Source organism: Paramacrobiotus metropolitanus, unplaced genomic scaffold (assembly GCF_019649055.1).
Source record: "Paramacrobiotus metropolitanus isolate TYO unplaced genomic scaffold, Prichtersi_v1.0 Parri_scaffold0000098, whole genome shotgun sequence".
Lineage (NCBI taxonomy): Eukaryota > Metazoa > Tardigrada > Eutardigrada > Parachela > Macrobiotidae > Paramacrobiotus > Paramacrobiotus metropolitanus.
Window position 1 is genome coordinate 525,915 of NW_026570318.1, and position 17,695 is coordinate 543,609.

Below are 17,695 nucleotides of genomic sequence, written 5' to 3' on the forward strand. Positions count from 1 at the left end.
ACGCTGGTGACGTAATTGAACTCGAAGAGAAGAATGGGAGGCGGGGCTTCCGATTCTTCGTTCTCAGTATAGCGAATCGTGGGAAAGCCAAGTCCAGCTGGTTTTGCCTTGCAATTTTAGCCAGTTCTTCTACAGTCTCCATTCTCACTGAGTCAAAGTTCTCTTCTTCCACATTTCTGGCCAATAATTGTTTTCCTATGGTTTATAATGGACTTCAGCTGGTTAGATTTTGATGACTATGATGCCGATTTTAATCTTGATAATCCGCCCGCATTATCTACAAATAGCGGGCCAGTGGACGCCGACGCGCAATGGATCGCTGATATGGCTGTGGTTCTAGCTGAGATGGGCATGCCGAATGGTGACCCTACAGAGCAGATGGAGACCGGAGACCCATTGGTTACGGAGGTCGACGCCCGTGTTTCTTTTGAGCAATGCGGTATGCAAACGGTGGAACCGGGTACGCAGAGCAGCTTTCCAGAGAACCACGCCAATTTTGTAGCTGAGGTTAGTGCTTGGACTGACGTTGATTCTGCCGGACCAACCAGCTTGCCCCTATTGCTACGCTTATCGGTCAGCCAACTTTTGTGGATGGAGTTCTCACGGGCGGAGCTGGGAACATTTTCAACGGCGGTGTTGGTTCTCCCTTACAGCCGATTACCGTAGAAGTCTTGCAAAGTGGATTCAGCGGTTTGGAATCGCCTCCGGACAGTGGCAACGAAGTTATTCAGGGGCAAACGGTGAACGAATGGGTGGACCTATGGAAAATTTTATCGTCGCCGTTACCGCAATCAGCAGAACCGTCACCAAGGGATCAGTTTCTGCGAGGTACTTAATGTTTTTGTGTGGATATACTGTATTACACTGCTCAGGTTGTCAGAATTTGATTAGTTTCGTCGCTAAAATTGCATAACTCTATCAGAAGTACGAAAACTTCGTAAGTTGTATTTGCAGTCGTAATAACCAACACCCACGTTCACACCCACGGGTGTATATTTTAGTTCTTGTTTTAAGTAAAGCGTTAATCCAGAATGACTGTATTAATTTTTGGATTGTTATGTGCAGAAAGCGAACCCGTAGAACGGATGAACTTTGGAAACGCATCGCTTGCACTCACGAGGGACAACCGCGGCGAGGTCTACACCGTTCAGTTAATGTCTCCCATGGGAGTACTTACTACAGGAAAAGCTGAATTCGTAGCATTCCTCCAGTATATGCTTTCGTATAAAAGCCATTTGGACTGGAAGCGACCAGCCAACATCAAAGTGAAGCGACGCCACGCCATGATTGAATGCCCTCTGCACGATTTTGGCCCTCGTCTACGGGGAACGTTTGTCAGCATGGGTCGCGGTGAAGCGCACTTCAGATTCGAGGCTTTAGGAAGGAAGATATTGTATCGAAGTGCGCGATACCGAGTCTTCAGAGATTTCCGGGATGCCGACGAGGTACAGCAACTACAGCTGCTGAATGAGTTTGTGCCGCGAAAAGACCGTGGATATGCAGGTAAAAAGTACATGGAATGAAACAGCAAATTCCGGTCAGTCAAATGTATGTGTTTTGAAGAGCTGCCAAACGCATTTTGGAGCATCTATCTCGACAACATCAACGACGAAATTCAGCGTTTTAAGCCGGACTTCATGGGCAGAGACCTGAAGCGAAACGTGGAGAAACGTCTTTTACAAGAGCTGCCGACGGGATGTTTCTACTCGTGCTTGTATGATCATTTGGATTTGTTAGCATTGTATGACTTGCGACAGCTGTCTGATTTGAAACAGAAAGTGACGAATCAGTTTTTTGATGAACTTAAGTTTTAGTTGTTCAATCGTAATTCGGCGCAATTGCAAGTTTTCCTTTTTTATTTCTGTACACCCACGGGGACACCCACGGTAACAATGAACATTCTATGCGTGCAGTATATCTCGGCTACTAGAACAGGCACATTGGAAACGTCTTCGTAAGAAGGTTATACATTTATTCTCATGGTATGAGACTGTGCTGTTGGCGGTTGATCCACGGGCATATTTTTCTAAAAGAACAGCGAGTCGATCAGTAGCCACCACTCAACCTTACATACAAAGCGCTTTGTCAACTAACCTTTTGCTTAGCTCGTCACGACGTGAGATTCCGAACAGTACTGTTCCAGTGATCGGTTTGCAGGACCTTTCCAAACGCGTCTAGTAGAACAAAGAACGTAAATAGTGCGAATAACAGAAAATAAAAAACTGCCACCGTGACCTTTTCCCATCGCCGCTCGCGACGGTTAAGGTCGGGTAGCATGGCTTGGAGATTAGACATTTCGACTTTCACTGCATTTGCAAAAATCTGTAACTGTCGTGATTACAGGCGTGGCCTTAAATGATTGCAAAAACAGAAAAAAGCAAAATGCAACTGAAAGCTGACTTAAAGCCTGAGTGCTCAGCGCTAAAATTTGCAGTATTGTTTCTTGATACTTTTTGCAATGGAATCATTTGGCACATCTGCTTATAGTTCCGTGGAAAGTCGCGTACAAACGTTCCCTGCTGAAAAGTTTACTTTACGTATTCGAACTCCACGTCGTTTAGCCGAATGTGGATACATTTTGTTCCTTCGGAAGGTTACTTTCTCGCTGAGTGTTTTTGTTGTGGTCATCAACTGACACACTGTGATAGTGATACCGACTTTTGGGCGGCTCACGCTACGTATAACCCTGACTGTCGCTACTTGCAAGCACTGCGACCGGCTTTTGCGCAGAAATTTCGAGACGTAAATAAGTACTGGCAGGATTACTGAGGTAAATTCGTTGTTTTTTTTTAACAGTACACGTATCGCCTGCCCATAAGACATAAGCTCTAACAAAATTGATGTTTTCGTGTGTTTCGTAGATTAAATGGCTCCGTACAACAAACGGATGGCGCATTATCTAGCCCGCCTTAACAGCTTCAACCATGTCAAGCAATGGCAGTTCACCACTCAAACGAAAGAAGAGATGGCTGCATCTGGATTCTCCTATACGTGGTCGAACCTTATACACTGCTATCAGTGCGGACTTGGATTGAGGGATTTACTGCCGTACGAAAACGTAGATGTGCACCATGCTCGCTACCGCCCTCGGTGTCCAGTCATTGTGAGTCGAATCGGTTTGGATGCTATCGACCAGATCCGCCAGCTCCAGGAAAGCGCTTACGCATCAAGCTACCGCGTTCGGGATCTGTGGGACCGGGAAGGACCCAGCAATGGTAATATATGTTTCTGTTGCGACGACGACGCTTTACGACCCCTAAAGTTATGAAGACACCGGAAGAGCGCTTGTCTTCATATCCAACAGAGTGGAAATCCCATATTGTCCACCCAGTGCGACTGGCTGCAGCAGGATTTCAATGGAACGGAGGGACACGGCTGGGTGTGTTTACTGCGGACTGATAGTAAGCAGCTGGAAAAAAGGCGACGATCCCGAAGAAGTTCACCGTACTCTAAAGCCTGAGTGTAAAAGCTTGTGCTGTTTGTATTAAAGCGGGTTTGTAGCTTTTGACATAAGTTTTCCACCACCATGTATTGTGTGTTAAAAGAACTTCCGCGCTTCCAAGCGCCGTTTGGTATGTGTGTATGTGGGCCAACCATGTCGGGCAAAACGCAGTTCGTGTTATCTTTAATTAAAGACCGAGAGCTGTTGATTAGTCCACCTCCGCATCGAATAGTTTACTGCTATGGTGAATGGCAAAATGTTTTGATGATCTACAAGCGTCTGTTGAATTCATTAAGGGCATTGAAACAGTTCTGGAGTCTCCTAATTTTTTCGACACTAATCAACAAACACTTTTAATAATCGATGACTTGGCTAGCGACATATGCAAAGACGTGCGCTGCTCAAATTTATTTACGCGCGGCATCCATCATAAGAAGGTTTCCGTTGTGTTATTGCTTCAAAACCTGTACAAACAGGGAAAGTCAATGAGGGATATTACGTTGAACTCTCAGTACCTTGTTTTGTTTAAGAGCGTGCGTGACGTTAATCAGATCAACCTACTTGCTCGGCAAACCGGACTCAGTCAGCTGCCAGACGCGTACCGCAAAGTCACTTCTGTGCCTTTTGAACCGCTCATTATTGATATGAGATCAACGTGCCCGGACTATTTAAGGGTGAGATCACACGCACTTCCCGAACAATCGGCGCGAATTTATGTTAAAGCTAATTGCAACGATATCCCCCAACCATGTCGGAACGAGTCAAAGCCCTCGCCCCTTTTGTGATTACTTTGAAAGGCCTCAAACCAAAACAACGCCGCGTCTTGATGGGATTTGCCAACAAACCGCAACTAAAGGCCATAGAAGAAATCGCTGTGAACATAATCAAAAACACCGTCAGCCTATCGCCGACTGAATTGGACAAGTGCAAACGTCATCGCAAAGCATTAAAGCTGCTTGCATTGCGACGGTATCCCATGAAAGCTAAGAAGCGCATTCTTCAGCAAGGAGGATTCTTGGGTGCAATTTTACCTGTTATTGCTGGCGTCTTGACATCGTTGATTGGTAATGGATGAATACTTTATTGTTCCTCGCCGCGTCATGGAAGAAAAACTTCACGAAAAGATCCAAGTCAACAGGGAGCCTCCCGAAGCAAAAGCCGTTGTTTCGTTGGACAATTTAATTGCGCAAACTTTGCAGCGAAAGGATATAAGTGAATACGAGAAAGCGAGCCAGCTTTCCAGTATTCTGGAACGTTTTCTTGCTTTAAAACCAAAAGCTATGCCGGATGAAAACCCCGTAGAGCCGCCCAAATACGTGCCTCCAGTACCACCATCGCCACCAAAGAAGCCGCGCCCTAGTCGTCCCAAAGAAAAATCTGAGGAAATACCTATTCCAGTTGAACGGTTGCGGTCTGGCAGAAAGCAAACAGGGAACGGGATGAAACGCAAAATTAACTGGATTACTTTATCATAATGTCTGGATTTTTGCCGTCGGTTATTAGGTTGTGCCGCTTCTTCAAAATTAACTGTGTTTCTAATTGCTGCAACGATGGATCGTCTAATGAGAAAATACCTCGACCCTCGTCATCCCGGAAGTTTTGGAGGCGTCGAGCGATTCCGAAGAACACTAAAAACCAGGACCAACAAACGGAGAGCCCAGGAGATACTGGAAGAGATCGATGCATACACTGTCACCAAAGAAAGTCGGAAACGGTTTCCACGAAATCCAGTGATAGTTACCAATCTGCGGCAGCAGTACCAAGCTGATTTGGCAGACTTGTCGAAATATTCCAAAGAGAACGATGGGATAAAATACTTGCTCTTTGTCATTGATTGCTTTTCCAAAATGCTGAGCATCCAAGCCTTGAAGGCCAAAACCGGAAAAGAAACACGTGATGCCCTTCAGAAAGCCTTCGAACAACTAGGATTTCCTGAAAAGCTGCAGTACGACAAGGGCACGGAAATGCTGAACACAACTGTTCGCGCATTTCTGAAAGACCACGACGTACAGTTCTTTACCTCCCAGAACGAAGACGTAAAGTGTGCCATGGCGGAAAGAGTAATACGTACAATTAAATCCCGCATGTTCCGATTGTTTCGCTACCGCGTCAGCACCCGCTACATTGACAAGTTATCTGATATGGTGCACTCATATAATCACTCACCACACAGCGCTCATGGAATGCGACCCATCGACGTCAAGCAAGAGAATTCTCTGCTTGTCTATAACAAGTTATATCCAGCGCTAACAGTGAAAAGACCTCGGTACAAGGTGAACGATGCCGTGCGAATTTCGATTCGAAAAGGAAAAGTGGAAAAGGATACACCTACCGATTTAAGGAGGAGATCTTCTTCATTCAACAAGTCATTCCTCATCCTGTACCGGTCTACGTTTTGAAAGACTATCAGGACAATACCATTGACGGAAAATTTTACGAACCAGAATTATCTCTCGTGCGCAACGTGCCTGACAAAGAGCACACTGTGGACTTTATTGTAAAGCGTCGCGGAAAGAAGGTGTTAGTCCGTTGGTTAGGTTACGGACCCGAACACGATCAGTGGATCGATGAAAAATGTATGAAGGTGCGCCGTTCTACCTAACTCTACCCAGCGATGTGGCTACCGATCCCGCCAACACCCCGTCCAATTGGACTACCAAGCTAAAGCATCCTATTACATTGAAAGGCAAATGGGAGATGGCATTGGTGGAGTTACAGTACCTGAACTCTTTTTACACTCTGCCAGTTGAGCAGAAAATCCAAGTGGATGTTGTGCGAGAATTTTATTTGAGAAAAGACGGGGAGTTTATCCAAACTCCAAGATATGTCAGTGCCCAGAAAAGCATTGTTGTACCTCCGGGTAATTACAAGAACGCTGAGTTGCTTCTTCAAACCATAAACTCTCTGGCTCCCGTCATTAAGACCTATCTGTTGGATGGAAAAGTGATTGACGACAAGAGTGCACTGCCAAACAATAAAATGTTTGAAGTGCAGTTTTTTACGCCAACCAACCATAAAGTCAAGCTGAGTATTGGGAATGACCGAGTATCCGTATGCTTTCCGCCCGAATCTTCAACGTTGCAAAAGATTCTGGGTTTCGATCAAAGCCAGTTTGAACCTAATGTTCCTGTTGAAACAACTGATACCGCACAAGGTCAGGCAAGAGCAAAATACTTAGCATTCTGGGACAAGGCGCCAGCACCAAAAGTAACTACGTTCATTTCCGACCGGCCTGTAAACACATTGCTAGGCAATCAGAGTCTATTTGTGTACAGCGACGTGGCCGACTACAGTTTGATCGGTGACACAGCGGCGCAGTTTTTGCGTGCCGTACCTATTAGAGGCGAAGTTAATCAGACCGTGGAAGCACGTTTTGACATTCCTCATTATGTTCCTGTTCTTCGTCAACATTTTGAAACCATAAATCTGATTATTGCCAACGACCTCGGAGCCGAAGCCAAGTTCCAAACGGGAAAGTCTCTGGTGAAACTACACTTTCGACCACAACGCCTGTACTGAAAATGCCTTTCGTTCAGTACGTTCCTGATCCGCGACGCTACGAAGAAGTGTTTGTCAGCCAAACCGGAGGAAGTGCGCTCATTCGTTACCGCGGCACGCTGCAGAATGGTTCCGGGTTCCCGCAGATTCTAAAGAATTTGTTTGCAAAGATTTCCGCATTTGCCAAACCAATTATTCGTCGAGCAGCACCCCATGCTAAAGCGGCTTTGGAAGCGGCAGCGCCGCACCTGCAAGAAGCGGCTAGCGGGGCCATTAAAGACGTCACGGCTCAAGCCAAAGAAGCTATTACTAAGCGTTTAGCACCTCAAGAAGGAAGTGGTATTCGTAAGAAACGTCGCACAGTTCGTAGTCGCCATCGCATTAAACGTATTCCACCAGCCAACATTCCTGACTACTTTTGAACATGGCTCTGCTGATGATGGAAAATTCCGAACCAGCGATGCAGTTGGACAACCAGCTGTTTGCTTTACCGGCGACCTTGACTGATCGATGGCGTACCGAGCATGAGAAACTTAATCCAACAACGATCCTGACAGACAACGGTTCGGCTGGTGACATAAACTTCTACATTCCTCCCAGTACCGCTGGTCTGCTCAGCCTGGGTGATATGATGCTGGAACTCGAGGTCGGTATAAAGGTTAAGAAGGGAGCAGCCGATTGGGATCTAATTACCAACACCGACGGAGTGGCTCCAGTTAACAACTTTCTGCATTCATTGTTCTCTTCGTGCCATGTCACCGTGGCGAATCGTCTCATCTCGGATGCGGCAACGTTTTATCCTTATCGAGCATACCTGGAATCATTGCTATCCTATGGCGTGGATGCCCAGAGATCACAGTTGACATCAGCAGGATATTACGCCGACACCTCAACTAAAATGAACGACGAAAAAGAAAACAACGGTGAAAAAAGCCGCAAAGCCTTGTTCAGCGGAAGCAACTACGTACAACTATCAGGCAAATTGTTCGCTGATCTGTTCGATCAAAGTAAACCGCTCTGTACCGGCGTACCAATCAACATCCGACTGGTGATGAGCCGACCTGAATTCTGTTTGCGAGTGTGGGATGCTGACGCAACAAAGCAGTTCAAACCGTTTATCCGGAACGCACGACTATCTGTCCGTCGATACATTCCAGCACCAGATTTCATGACAGCTGTAGCGTCAGAAATGCTGAAGAAGACCGTGAAATACCACATTGAACGCGTAGTGATGCGTGTTTCTGATATTCCCCAGAAAACTCAAAGCACTGTAGTAAGCAACTTGCAAATCGGACAGATTCCCAAAGTTATTTTCATTGGGTTTTTGGAAAGCGATGATTTCCACGGCAGTTTCAAGAGTAATCCTTTCAACTTTCAACATTTTAATATCAATCAGATCAGCGTGGAGGTGGACGGTCAAAGCTATCCAACAAAACCCTATACTGCCGATTTTGGACGTTCGCTGTCATTGGAATGTTATGATGGGTTGCTGGACACATTGGGATATCGCACTCATGCGCACAACAGCCTCCATATTAATCGAACCGCTTACAACGGCGGATACACGCTGTTCGGGTTCGATTTAACGCCTGGACATACTGGAAGAGGACCGCTGACTTTGGTGAAGCAGGGCAATTTAAGCGTTTCGGTTAATTTTGACAAACCGCTGGAAAAGACCGTAATGATGGTGGCTATGTTAGTCTACGACAGCATCATTGAGATCAATCAGCATCGGCAACTGATTGCGGACTTTTCGACATGAACACCGACCAAATCCTCAGCGCTCTCCAATCAAACCCGGCTACAAATGCTGCACTACGCGGAGTGTTTGCCAGCGATAAAGTGCCCCCTGCGCTACTGCCATATCCTGGAGCGGCAGTGATCAACATTGACCCAGCGGACCAAGATGGATCGCACTGGATTGCTGTTTACCAAGAAAAAGATGGAGTTTTGGAAGTGTTTGATTCGTTTGGGAGGAAACTGGGTTCATATACTAAGAATTTTGCTGATTTATGTTCATCTAATCGGATCGTAGAGCAAGCCGAACAACTGCAATCAGAATACACTACAGTCTGTGGCCAATACTGCTTCTTTTTATACTTCGTCGTGTTAATGGCGAAACTTATACTAATATTGTGCACTTGTTTACTGAGAATCGAGCAAGCAACGACAAGATGGTCTGCCAGTATGTGAATTCTTATTTTGACATCAATACAAAGATAATTGACGGTTCATTCATCCGTCAAATATGTAAACGAACATCGGAATTAAAATGAAAAAAACCATTCTACTGCTGCCTGTAATGTGCAGATCGTAAATGAAACACGGAATAATCCAAAACAAATACAGCTCGTTATTGACGCTACTTAAATAAGCTTAGCGAACATAGCACGAAACTCCAGAGCATTAAGTTCCAAATACCCCTTAACGTCCAGTCCAACAACTTGCCCAAGATCCACTTAGTCAGCTTCCAACAGAACAGCCTCCACATAGCGCGACTCCACAATAGCCTTTTCAGCCGCTGCCCACTCGTCATCGCTGGCACTCCCACAGCTGACTTTTCCATTGCGACCGCGCATTTGGTGGATGAGTTCAGTGAACTCTTCAGCCACTTCCTATAATCAAAACAAACTGATTACCGCACAAGTCTTTCAGAAACAGAGATCAGCATAAAATTACACAAATAAACGGAATGCTCACCTCTTTGAGCTTGTCATAAGCCAGAGCGGATTTCAAGGTCTTTGGAACATTGTTGGCTTCATCCACTCCCAGGAGTTCTTTCAGCAGCGTCATATCCATAACCAGTTCTTTGAGACCGTCGTACGTCTTCAGTCCAAAGGTCACGCCAGCTTTCGTGGGAATCAGGTCTCCGTTCTGACCGAAGGTGTAACGTCTTACGGTGGCCGTGTTGACACGGTTGTAACGTCCCCAGCCAAAATACAGTCCACTCTCCAGCGCATACAGAGGCGTCAGCTTACCGTCGGTGCCACAGTTCTGAGAATTCTTGTCCAGGTCCGCTTTACCACTCATCATCAAGGCACACAGGCGCAAGAAACCAGGCTTCTTTACGGTGATGGACTTCTCCAAGGTGCGGCGGTAGGTGTCGTCGCTTTGCTTTTCCACTCCCCGATGACGATGGCAGAAACCCCATCTTGGAAGCGGGCGTAGACGTACTTCTCGAACCCAATCTTGTACACGTTGGATCCTTCATGAGAAAAGGCATGCCGCGGATGCTTGGTGTCATCTTGCTCCTTGAACTTCTTGGCAAGGTTCAGCTTGATATCGTCCATCTCCGGTGCGCGTCGCTTGGCAAAGGTGCGGGTTTTGAGAGGCGTGGCTGGAATCTCGCGGGCAATGTTGCTGGTGGAAGGCTTAGGCGACGCGGCGCGCTGCGAGGAAATGAAATCAGGGATAAATTCCATGGCAAATGGAGTAAGAAGTACTACAGCGTTCGAATAAAGTAAAGGTCAAACAAAAAAACTGTTGCAAACTAAAATTGTCTGATATCTGGAACTGATCGAGGGTTTTTATGCGTTGCCTGACATCTGCCTTCATATACAAAATTTGAAAAAAGCATAATGCAAGACAAAACAGTAGCACTTTTGCCTTGCAAGTTGAAGGTAAACTTGAGGCGTACGAGCGAAAACGTACGTATTTGTGTACTTGGGCCAAGCTTTCCCTTGCAAAAATATTATTTTTGAACCGTTTCAGTACAAAAGGGAGGCGGCGCTATAGAGTACGGTTCAGTTGGTTCAGCCAAAAATAGTAAAATGGCTGTAAGGTGTGTTGTAGACGCTGATTGGTTTGTAATTGACAAACAAAAATACCTCAAGCAGTTGTCTTTTTTCTGTTTGGAAAAAGCCGAGGTCGGCCAGTACACATTTACATTACCACGCACTGCTGCCAAATGCGCGGGTGATTTGGAAAGGCAAGCTCGTCACTCCCACGGTCTGGTTTGGCATACCTACGGGGATTATCGCCACAATCAAACAGCACTGGCCTTTGAAGATATTTTTACTAAAGTCGGGCGACCAGCTGACGTCACATTTTATGCGAAAGGGCTTGAAAAGTGCCGCCTGCTAGAACAGTTTCTGCCAGAAGTGATCAACTTGGAAGAATACCATTGCCCGCCATTTCGTAAATTAACTGCATCAGATCAGACAACGCAACGCAAGGCGGTTGTTTTCGGATTATGGTTGTATAAGAATGGTGCGGACTACCAATGTTGTCGCCACAGCAAAGTTGAACTGTCACCTAAACCTCAGCGAGATTGAAAAACGGTTGCCCTTGGCACAATATACACCACGCTCCTTTTCCGGTTTGCTACTGCGGCGGATCACGCTGCCGAAGGGCCACTGTCAGCTGTACGTTAACGGTAAAGTGACGGTCAATGGAGGGAAAACTTGGAAGAAGCGCGTTCTCTTTTGGAGTATTTCATACGACTACTACGTAATATTGGCTACGAATGTTATGCGACTGAATATCGAATCGTGAACATTGTAGGCACTCATGATTTCGGCCAGCGGTTTGATTTAGACAGTGTCAGTAAACTTTTAAATGTTCCATACTGTGCCGACAGATTTCTTGGTTTGCGCATAAAGTTACCAGAATGTACTGCGGTTTTGTTTGCTAGTGGTCGCTGTAATTTTTTGGGAGCTAAAACAGAAGCCGATATGACATGGGCCATGATTGATTTAGTATTAAGTCTGCCAATAAACTGAAGAGCACGCGTCTGTTTGCCGTATGCTTTAATGTTATAAGGTATCACTGCAACACGTAACCATACGGTAGAGTATTGTAACAATTACCAACAATTCGTCTTTTATCGTATGTTAGACTTAAACGTTTAGACAAATCAACTTGGCGCAACACCATTGATTTTTTGACACGCTGAATCGATTCAGGATATTCAGCTACAAGAAAATCAGTTTTCTTATGCAAAACATCAACCATTGACTCGAACGTGATGCTCTCGCTGGTGTGTCCGTTCAGCGTAAAACCTTTGACTTTGGCGACACTTTTCCCATCATTAGTCTTGTAGGAATACGTCTTGGGACCGAGACTGACAAACTGAGTGATATACTGATCGGGCTGCAATTCGTCCGTTAGGTCCCCAAAAACTTGCCGGTTGGAGGAACAAATACTCCCGGCTTCTCCACAAAAATGATGGAATCTGTAAAGTAAGGTTCTTAGTCCACCATACTAGGTACAAGTTTTGAAACAGTTAATTACCGGTATCGAAGTAAAGCAGTGTATCTTGGACTTGTTCCATGTAGCCGTATAAATGGAGCCGGGCCCAGCATGTCGTAAACCTATCAAAAAAAGCACTATCAGCAAAAACACTGATCCTTCAAGAAGCAACTACTTACGCAGCCAAGACAACGTTCGTATGAGGGTTCTGGTCAATAAATAACTTTTCCCTGGTGTACGCAACTTGCAGAACATCCTCGCTGAACATATCCCACGAGTGGATGTGGAATTCACCAGAAAGAAGCATTTTGTAAAACTCCTGCGGGCAAGTTAGGTACTTGGTGTTCGGCTTGTTGTCCTGCATACCCAGGCGACCCCAGAAGCTGCAAGTACAAATCCAGTTAGCCTCAGTTTACAAAACGCGCAACAGCAGATATTACCTATTCAAACACAACTTGGCAAGCGCCCTCATGCCAGGGTTGTTCTCAATCTTTTCGCGGTCCAACTGAATGCCTTCATGATCTTTAAAATCTCGTAGAAATTGATCTTTCTGGTCGTCGGTTGTCATATCCGCTGGCCAGCCACTTGCTTCCGTTTTTATCTTGAGGAACCGATCAATGTAGTCCGCAAACAACCTTTCTTCCGACTGCTCAAAGTGCCACACTTCCAACATCTTTGTGATGACATAACCGCGCTCGATTGCAGCGTGCAGCTCTGGCGTGCCTGTAAAGGTTACCGTGGGTGTTGTCGTGGGTGTTCAGAATTTCAACGGTACATACTTACACCATGTTCCAGTAAGCGTTCTTTCTTCGTCGGAATGTGCACAAGGGGCGTTAAGTTGTTTCGCAGCGCATGTGTGGCACAGAGGAAATACCAGCTTACCGTTGGAGCGGTATGGCAGAATCGGCAGGTAAAGATCCGGAGGCGGTAAGATTTTGCAGTGCACGATGCCAAAGTAGTGCGCGATTTCCCCAAAGTCTTTAACGATAATGATGGGGTGTCCGATCGGATATTTCTTGTTCTTGTTGACAAACGGATACTCGCTGCAGACATCAAAATACCGGATCTTCTCTTCATTGCTAACGCTGTGATACAACTTTGTGGCATTTGTTCGTCCGCCGAAGAATGCATCACGAGGGTTTATCGGTTGGGTGACGGTGATTTCGTCAACAAAATCCGCGAAATCTGGTACCTGCTTTACCTGGTCGTCGAACTCGTGCTCCCAGATGACAAACAGTTCGTGTCCCATGTCCCGGATGTACGTGTCGCGTTGCAGGGTTTCTTCGTAAATTTTGCTCATTGGTAAGTTTCTGAACGGGTGGACGGTATCCGGCGTTGTGCATTCAGGACATCCGTGGTACCAGCAGCCGTGGAACTCAAAAACCTTGCCTGTTGCTGCAGAGTACCCATCCACAAAATAAGGTCCAACTTTAAACTCGTTCCCACTTGCTCGCGTCTGAATTGTGCAGTTCTCTTCCAGTTCCATCCACTGCATCCACTTTAGCGCTTTAACCGACTGGTTGCGGTTCACGTTGTATCCTTGCGGTGGAATCAGTCCAATCTGGTTCGCCTTCAAAATGTTGGACCTCCAATACAAACCACACAATCCAGCGATAGTCATCGAGGACGAGAATGGGCAAATGCCGTTACTGATGCCCAAAACAAATTTCGAAATTGGAGACAGCACTTGCGGAGTACGGTGACATCGTTCCGACAATAATCCACAAATTCTTTACGAAAGTCGAACGTGTTGTTCTTGGTGGCGACCTCCATATTGTACCATTGCTCAAACGTTTCACGGTCTTTCTTGTTCATAAACTTGGACCCGTACTGCTCCTTGGTAGGGAATTCGGTAACCTGGTCCCAGTTTTCCGGTCGATTAAATCGGTGCGGAAAGGTGCCCTTTGACGTGTCCTTGATACCAAAGGTAGCCGGCCATTTGGACAAACTTTGAGGATTGTAATTGATGCTGTCGCGGAATCGAATGTTGAGTTGGAGAACATCCAGCTGCATGATCTTACCGCCGTTTAAAATAACTTTAGGAGTAATACCGTTGCTGAGAAGCCAGTTCAGTATAAAATAACCGTCAAAGGCCTATAAAACGGCAAAATAAAGGACCATAAGAAAAAGACTGTACAATTTTACCTTGAAATTGTGGGCGATTATAATGTGATCGCGATGGTCTTCACTAAAGAGGAATCGACAAAGAGGATCTGTAATGTCGCAAAGCGGTTCGCCGTCATTCGGAAATATCCACTCTTCGCCTTCATCATTCTGAACAACCTGTATAACATACCGTGGGTGTTACCGTGGGTGTGTCGCAGAACTTCTTGTTACACAACTAGTGTACGGCATAATGCCGTGGGTGTTACCGCGGGTGTCGTATAAAATTATGATTGCAAACTAGGAACTATGCTTACCGCGAGGTTTGGATACAGCCGCCCATCCTCAGCAACGTAAGTTTCAAAGTCGAAAAACAAAATTGGGCATCCGAATACTGCATCTTCTGGAAAGGAGTAAGTTTCTGCGGCTTCATAAAACAGCGGTGATCTCCGATGACATGCTCCTGGCACGTTTTGCAAAACATTTCTCCACAACGGTGTGCGGATCCCAACTTTCTCTTCATTAAGGAGTACACACAACCACATTGAGTACACATTTTGACGGTACTGCAGATACTCCTTCGACTGCGAAACAGCACATCATTTCCCGGGCCCAGCTTGTGATGGTCGAAGCAAGATTGGCCATGAAACTTGCGATTGCAATCAGCGCAAAGCATAATGTTGACAATATCCATGGGACAATCCGCTCGCAGACACTGATTACACTGACCGCTACATCTGTGACTTCTACGGTTGTTGTATCCTTTATTGCAGTTAAAACACCAGTAACAGCGACTGAAAAATGCCGGCATGGAAGTCAAGACATCAAAGTGCCGGTTATGTAATAAAAGGCAGATATGTTTGTCCTCCAGGTTCCCGCTGTACACAATGCTGCTGGCTTGCATCGTACTCACTACCACTATCTGGTAACCTGGCAATACTTTTCAAAAGCCGAAATGTCTGCAAGGGTGTACTCACGGATTGAAGGCCGGCTTCTTCCAATCAATTCCCGGGACAAACGCAGAATTTCTTGTTTTCCTTTCGCTATATGTCGGGCGTAATCTTTTCGGCCATCGGCAAACGCTTTTCCGATAACGAGGGCACGGGCCATACAGATATCGTCCACGTTGTTCACCAAAATCACTGACGTCATCCTCTTCAGTCTGTCGTACAATAACTTGGGTACGTCGCGGGCACACCGACCGGAAGGAATCTCCGTATGTTCTACAGAAACCCCAAATGAATCATCAATGGCAAATTCTTGGTGGAATTCAGCACTTTTGAGATTTCTGCCATCCAGCGGCGCACTGTCAGCTGTGATCGTAAAGTTGGTGGAGTCCAAATAGGGAACGACAAATACGATGATTCCACAGACACTCGGACGTACTGATGAGCGGCCACACCCGCTAGCACAGCATCCAAAACGTGGTCCAAGATACCCACTATTACTGCCGGTGCGTCACAAAATTTCACAGCATCCAAATCAAATACATGCACGTCAAAGCGTTTGAAATGCATATTGTACGTCTTCGAAAACCGGTACCCATTCCGTTCCACCGTAACATGATCGACAACATTAAAATCTTCAGGGACGCCACCCCCAGCTTGGGGATCTTCATGAACCCAGTCCTCCAATTCTGCCAACTCGGCAGCATCTTGGAGGTCTTGCTGCGATAAGGCTTCGTGCTGATCTACCCAATCTTCAAGTGCCGCGAGAGCAGCCGCATCAACAAGATCTTCCTCCGTTAATTCGTAATCCATTTACGAAAGAGCACCGTATCGCAAATAAGTCGAAATTCGACGATCGAAATTTGATTGTGGTCAGTTTTGTACCACCATAAATCACTTTGGTGAAATCGAGACAACTAAAATTTAACTCCAGTGTAATATTTCCTCGGCACAAAATGCAACCGAACTTTTCAACGCATTTTCTTTTTTTCAGGTTTATACGTACGTACAACAATTAAAGTACCAGTACAAATAACAGAAAAGCACAAAATTAGTTTAGTTATCAAGAAGAAACCCAGTTAGTACAATCATGACTGAAACAGTAAATAGAATAGCCATTACAACAAGAAAACTGAACCGTGGGTACCCGCGGGTGTAGCATTGCGCAAAATATAATCAGCGCATTCCGAAATAAGAAAAACAATTTACTCAACCAAAACAACGTCGTCGTCCTTGCCATTGTCGCTGTCCTTCTTGTCGCCGTCGTCCTGGCCGCCGCCTTCGTGGTCACTGCCGTCCTCTTCATCCACTTCGTCCTCCGCCTCCGAGCACGAGTCCGGAATTACGTCGTCGCCTCCACTGCTGTCTGCTTCGTCTTCAGCCTCCGAGCACGAGTCCGGAATTACGTCGTCGCCTCCACTGCCGTCTGCTTCGTCTTCAGCCTCCGAGCCCGAGTCCGGCATTTCTTCATCGCTGCTGTGCATCCAGTCTGGAGTTTCGGCACCAGGCAAAATCCAAGTGTGATCTACGAAGACACAAAAATTAGGCTTTTGAAGGCGTAACTCGAAAACTTCCTGAAAGTTGGTTACCTGATTCGGCCATGGATTCGTCGTCGTCATTGTCTTCTTCTTCGCTGTCCGTTGCCGGTTCTATAAACATGAAGCGCTCTGAAAAATTACATAATTTAACTAACCGTGGGTGTTACCGTGGGTGTTACATGGGCCTATCATTATAAAACTGCATTGACCAACCTTTCATTTCTTCGTCGCTGTCACTCAAAGTCCCCGCCGTCACCATCCCAACGCACGACCTGCGGTACCGCCAAAACCAGTTGCCGATGATGGGCTCTGGTGACGGTATTGGAGTAGAGGTCCACGGTCCGCAGGGCTGGCAGGTTCTTCAGTGGTTCCAGCTGTTGGACAGTGATGATGCCGTTATTGGCCAACGTCAGGCGCTTCAGATTAGGCGTGGTCCGGGCCAGGGCCGCCAGCTGGGGGTTGTTCTCCGCGAACCCGAGACGGTTGTCATTCAGCTGGAGGAACGTCAGGTTCGGCATCAGTGGCAATCCGACAACGGAGGTCAATCCGCACGCGTTAGCCGACAAACAGCGCAGGTTGTAAAAACGCTGCAGCGGCAGACCCGTAAAGCTGGTAATGGGGAACTCGTCCAGGATGATGGTCTTGGCATCGTCCGGTTTGCCCTCCAAATAACCAACAATGTCGTACTGGGAATAAAAACCGCTATGAAACATTGTAACGTATAGGAAAAAACCAGAGTAGTGAAAAGGATACTACAGTAAAGTATCGAAATAAAATGCAAACAAATTACAGGTATTACAAGTGCAGGCAATTACCGGACTGCAGTGTGCAGTACGCTTTATAGCTGCAAATTTGCCATGCAAAATTGTCTGAGCGAGAACACAATAGAAATCCCGTAGTATTGCATGGGAAAAGTTTGCCTTGCAATTTGCCGGACAGAATGATTGACAGGCAGTTCGATTATTGGTAACCGCGCT

At 46.2% G+C, this 17,695-nt stretch overlaps 6 protein-coding genes across 7 annotated transcripts; 1 reads left to right on the top strand and 5 right to left on the bottom strand.

Annotated features, from left to right (window-relative positions):
- The first annotated feature begins 7,364 nt into the window (after positions 1–7,364).
- LOC129596952 (uncharacterized protein F54H12.2-like) lies at positions 7,365–8,702 on the top strand. The gene has a single exon (XM_055494358.1). The coding sequence runs from the start codon at positions 7,365–7,367 to the stop codon at positions 8,700–8,702; it is 1,338 nt and encodes a 445-aa protein (XP_055350333.1).
- Positions 8,703–9,399: 697 nt separating this feature from the next.
- LOC129596953 (uncharacterized) lies at positions 9,400–9,970 on the bottom strand. Its single transcript, XM_055494359.1, has 2 exons — positions 9,641–9,970; positions 9,400–9,555 (listed from the first exon to the last, which is right to left on the bottom strand). Exons 1-2 carry the CDS (start codon positions 9,968–9,970, stop codon positions 9,400–9,402), a joined length of 486 nt encoding a protein of 161 aa, XP_055350334.1.
- A 2,075-nt stretch (positions 9,971–12,045) lies between these two features.
- LOC129596954 (uncharacterized) lies at positions 12,046–12,726 on the bottom strand. Its single transcript, XM_055494360.1, has 3 exons — positions 12,310–12,726; positions 12,173–12,252; positions 12,046–12,113 (listed from the first exon to the last, which is right to left on the bottom strand). Exons 1-3 carry the CDS (start codon positions 12,492–12,494, stop codon positions 12,046–12,048), a joined length of 333 nt encoding a protein of 110 aa, XP_055350335.1. The 5' UTR covers positions 12,495–12,726.
- On the bottom strand, positions 12,567–15,993 carry LOC129596956 (uncharacterized). The gene is made up of 5 exons (XM_055494361.1): positions 15,541–15,993; positions 14,276–14,413; positions 13,829–14,224; positions 12,914–13,700; positions 12,567–12,853 (listed from the first exon to the last, which is right to left on the bottom strand). Exons 1-5 carry the CDS (start codon positions 15,991–15,993, stop codon positions 12,567–12,569), a joined length of 2,061 nt encoding a protein of 686 aa, XP_055350336.1.
- A 348-nt stretch (positions 15,994–16,341) lies between these two features.
- Positions 16,342–16,950, bottom strand: LOC129596964 (prostatic spermine-binding protein-like). 2 transcript variants are annotated; one of them, XM_055494369.1, is made up of 3 exons: positions 16,932–16,950; positions 16,770–16,829; positions 16,342–16,705 (listed from the first exon to the last, which is right to left on the bottom strand). In XM_055494369.1, the coding sequence occupies exons 1-3, from the start codon at positions 16,936–16,938 to the stop codon at positions 16,386–16,388; spliced, it is 387 nt and encodes a 128-aa protein (XP_055350344.1). In that variant the 5' UTR covers positions 16,939–16,950; the 3' UTR covers positions 16,342–16,385. The 2 variants fall into 2 exon arrangements, with proteins under 2 accessions (XP_055350344.1, XP_055350343.1); XM_055494368.1 differs by lacking the exon at positions 16,932–16,950 and having other exon boundaries at positions 16,770–16,896.
- Position 16,951: 1 nt separating this feature from the next.
- On the bottom strand, positions 16,952–17,431 carry LOC129596957 (acidic leucine-rich nuclear phosphoprotein 32 family member B-like). Its single transcript, XM_055494362.1, has one exon. It carries the CDS (start codon positions 17,429–17,431, stop codon positions 16,952–16,954), a length of 480 nt encoding a protein of 159 aa, XP_055350337.1.
- Between the last annotated feature and the right edge of the window lie 264 nt (positions 17,432–17,695).

Excerpts from the sequence above, each read along its gene's own strand:
- LOC129596952 (XM_055494358.1), top strand. The coding sequence starts at position 7,365 with ATGGCTCTGCTGATGATGGAAAATTCCGAACCAGCGATGCAGTTGGAC.
- LOC129596953 (XM_055494359.1), bottom strand. The coding sequence starts at position 9,970 with ATGAGTGGTAAAGCGGACCTGGACAAGAATTCTCAGAACTGTGGCACC. Across the intron at positions 9,556-9,640 it reads CTTATGACAAGCTCAAAGAG|GAAGTGGCTGAAGAGTTCAC; the intron begins GTGAGCATTCCG and ends TTTTGATTATAG.
- LOC129596954 (XM_055494360.1), bottom strand. The coding sequence starts at position 12,494 with ATGCAGGACAACAAGCCGAACACCAAGTACCTAACTTGCCCGCAGGAG. Across the intron at positions 12,253-12,309 it reads ACGAACGTTGTCTTGGCTGC|GTTTACGACATGCTGGGCCC; the intron begins GTAAGTAGTTGC and ends TTTTTTTGATAG. Across the intron at positions 12,114-12,172 it reads ACTGCTTTACTTCGATACCG|ATTCCATCATTTTTGTGGAG; the intron begins GTAATTAACTGT and ends CTTACTTTACAG.
- LOC129596956 (XM_055494361.1), bottom strand. The coding sequence starts at position 15,993 with ATGGATTACGAATTAACGGAGGAAGATCTTGTTGATGCGGCTGCTCTC. Across the intron at positions 14,414-15,540 it reads CTTTACGATCACAGCTGACA|GTTGTTCAGAATGATGAAGG; the intron begins GTGCGCCGCTGG and ends TATGTTATACAG. Across the intron at positions 14,225-14,275 it reads TAATCGCCCACAATTTCAAG|GCCTTTGACGGTTATTTTAT; the intron begins GTAAAATTGTAC and ends GCCGTTTTATAG.
- LOC129596964 (XM_055494368.1), bottom strand. The coding sequence starts at position 16,839 with ATGTTTATAGAACCGGCAACGGACAGCGAAGAAGAAGACAATGACGAC. Across the intron at positions 16,706-16,769 it reads CGAATCCATGGCCGAATCAG|ATCACACTTGGATTTTGCCT; the intron begins GTAACCAACTTT and ends GTGTCTTCGTAG.
- LOC129596957 (XM_055494362.1), bottom strand. The coding sequence starts at position 17,431 with ATGTTTCATAGCGGTTTTTATTCCCAGTACGACATTGTTGGTTATTTG.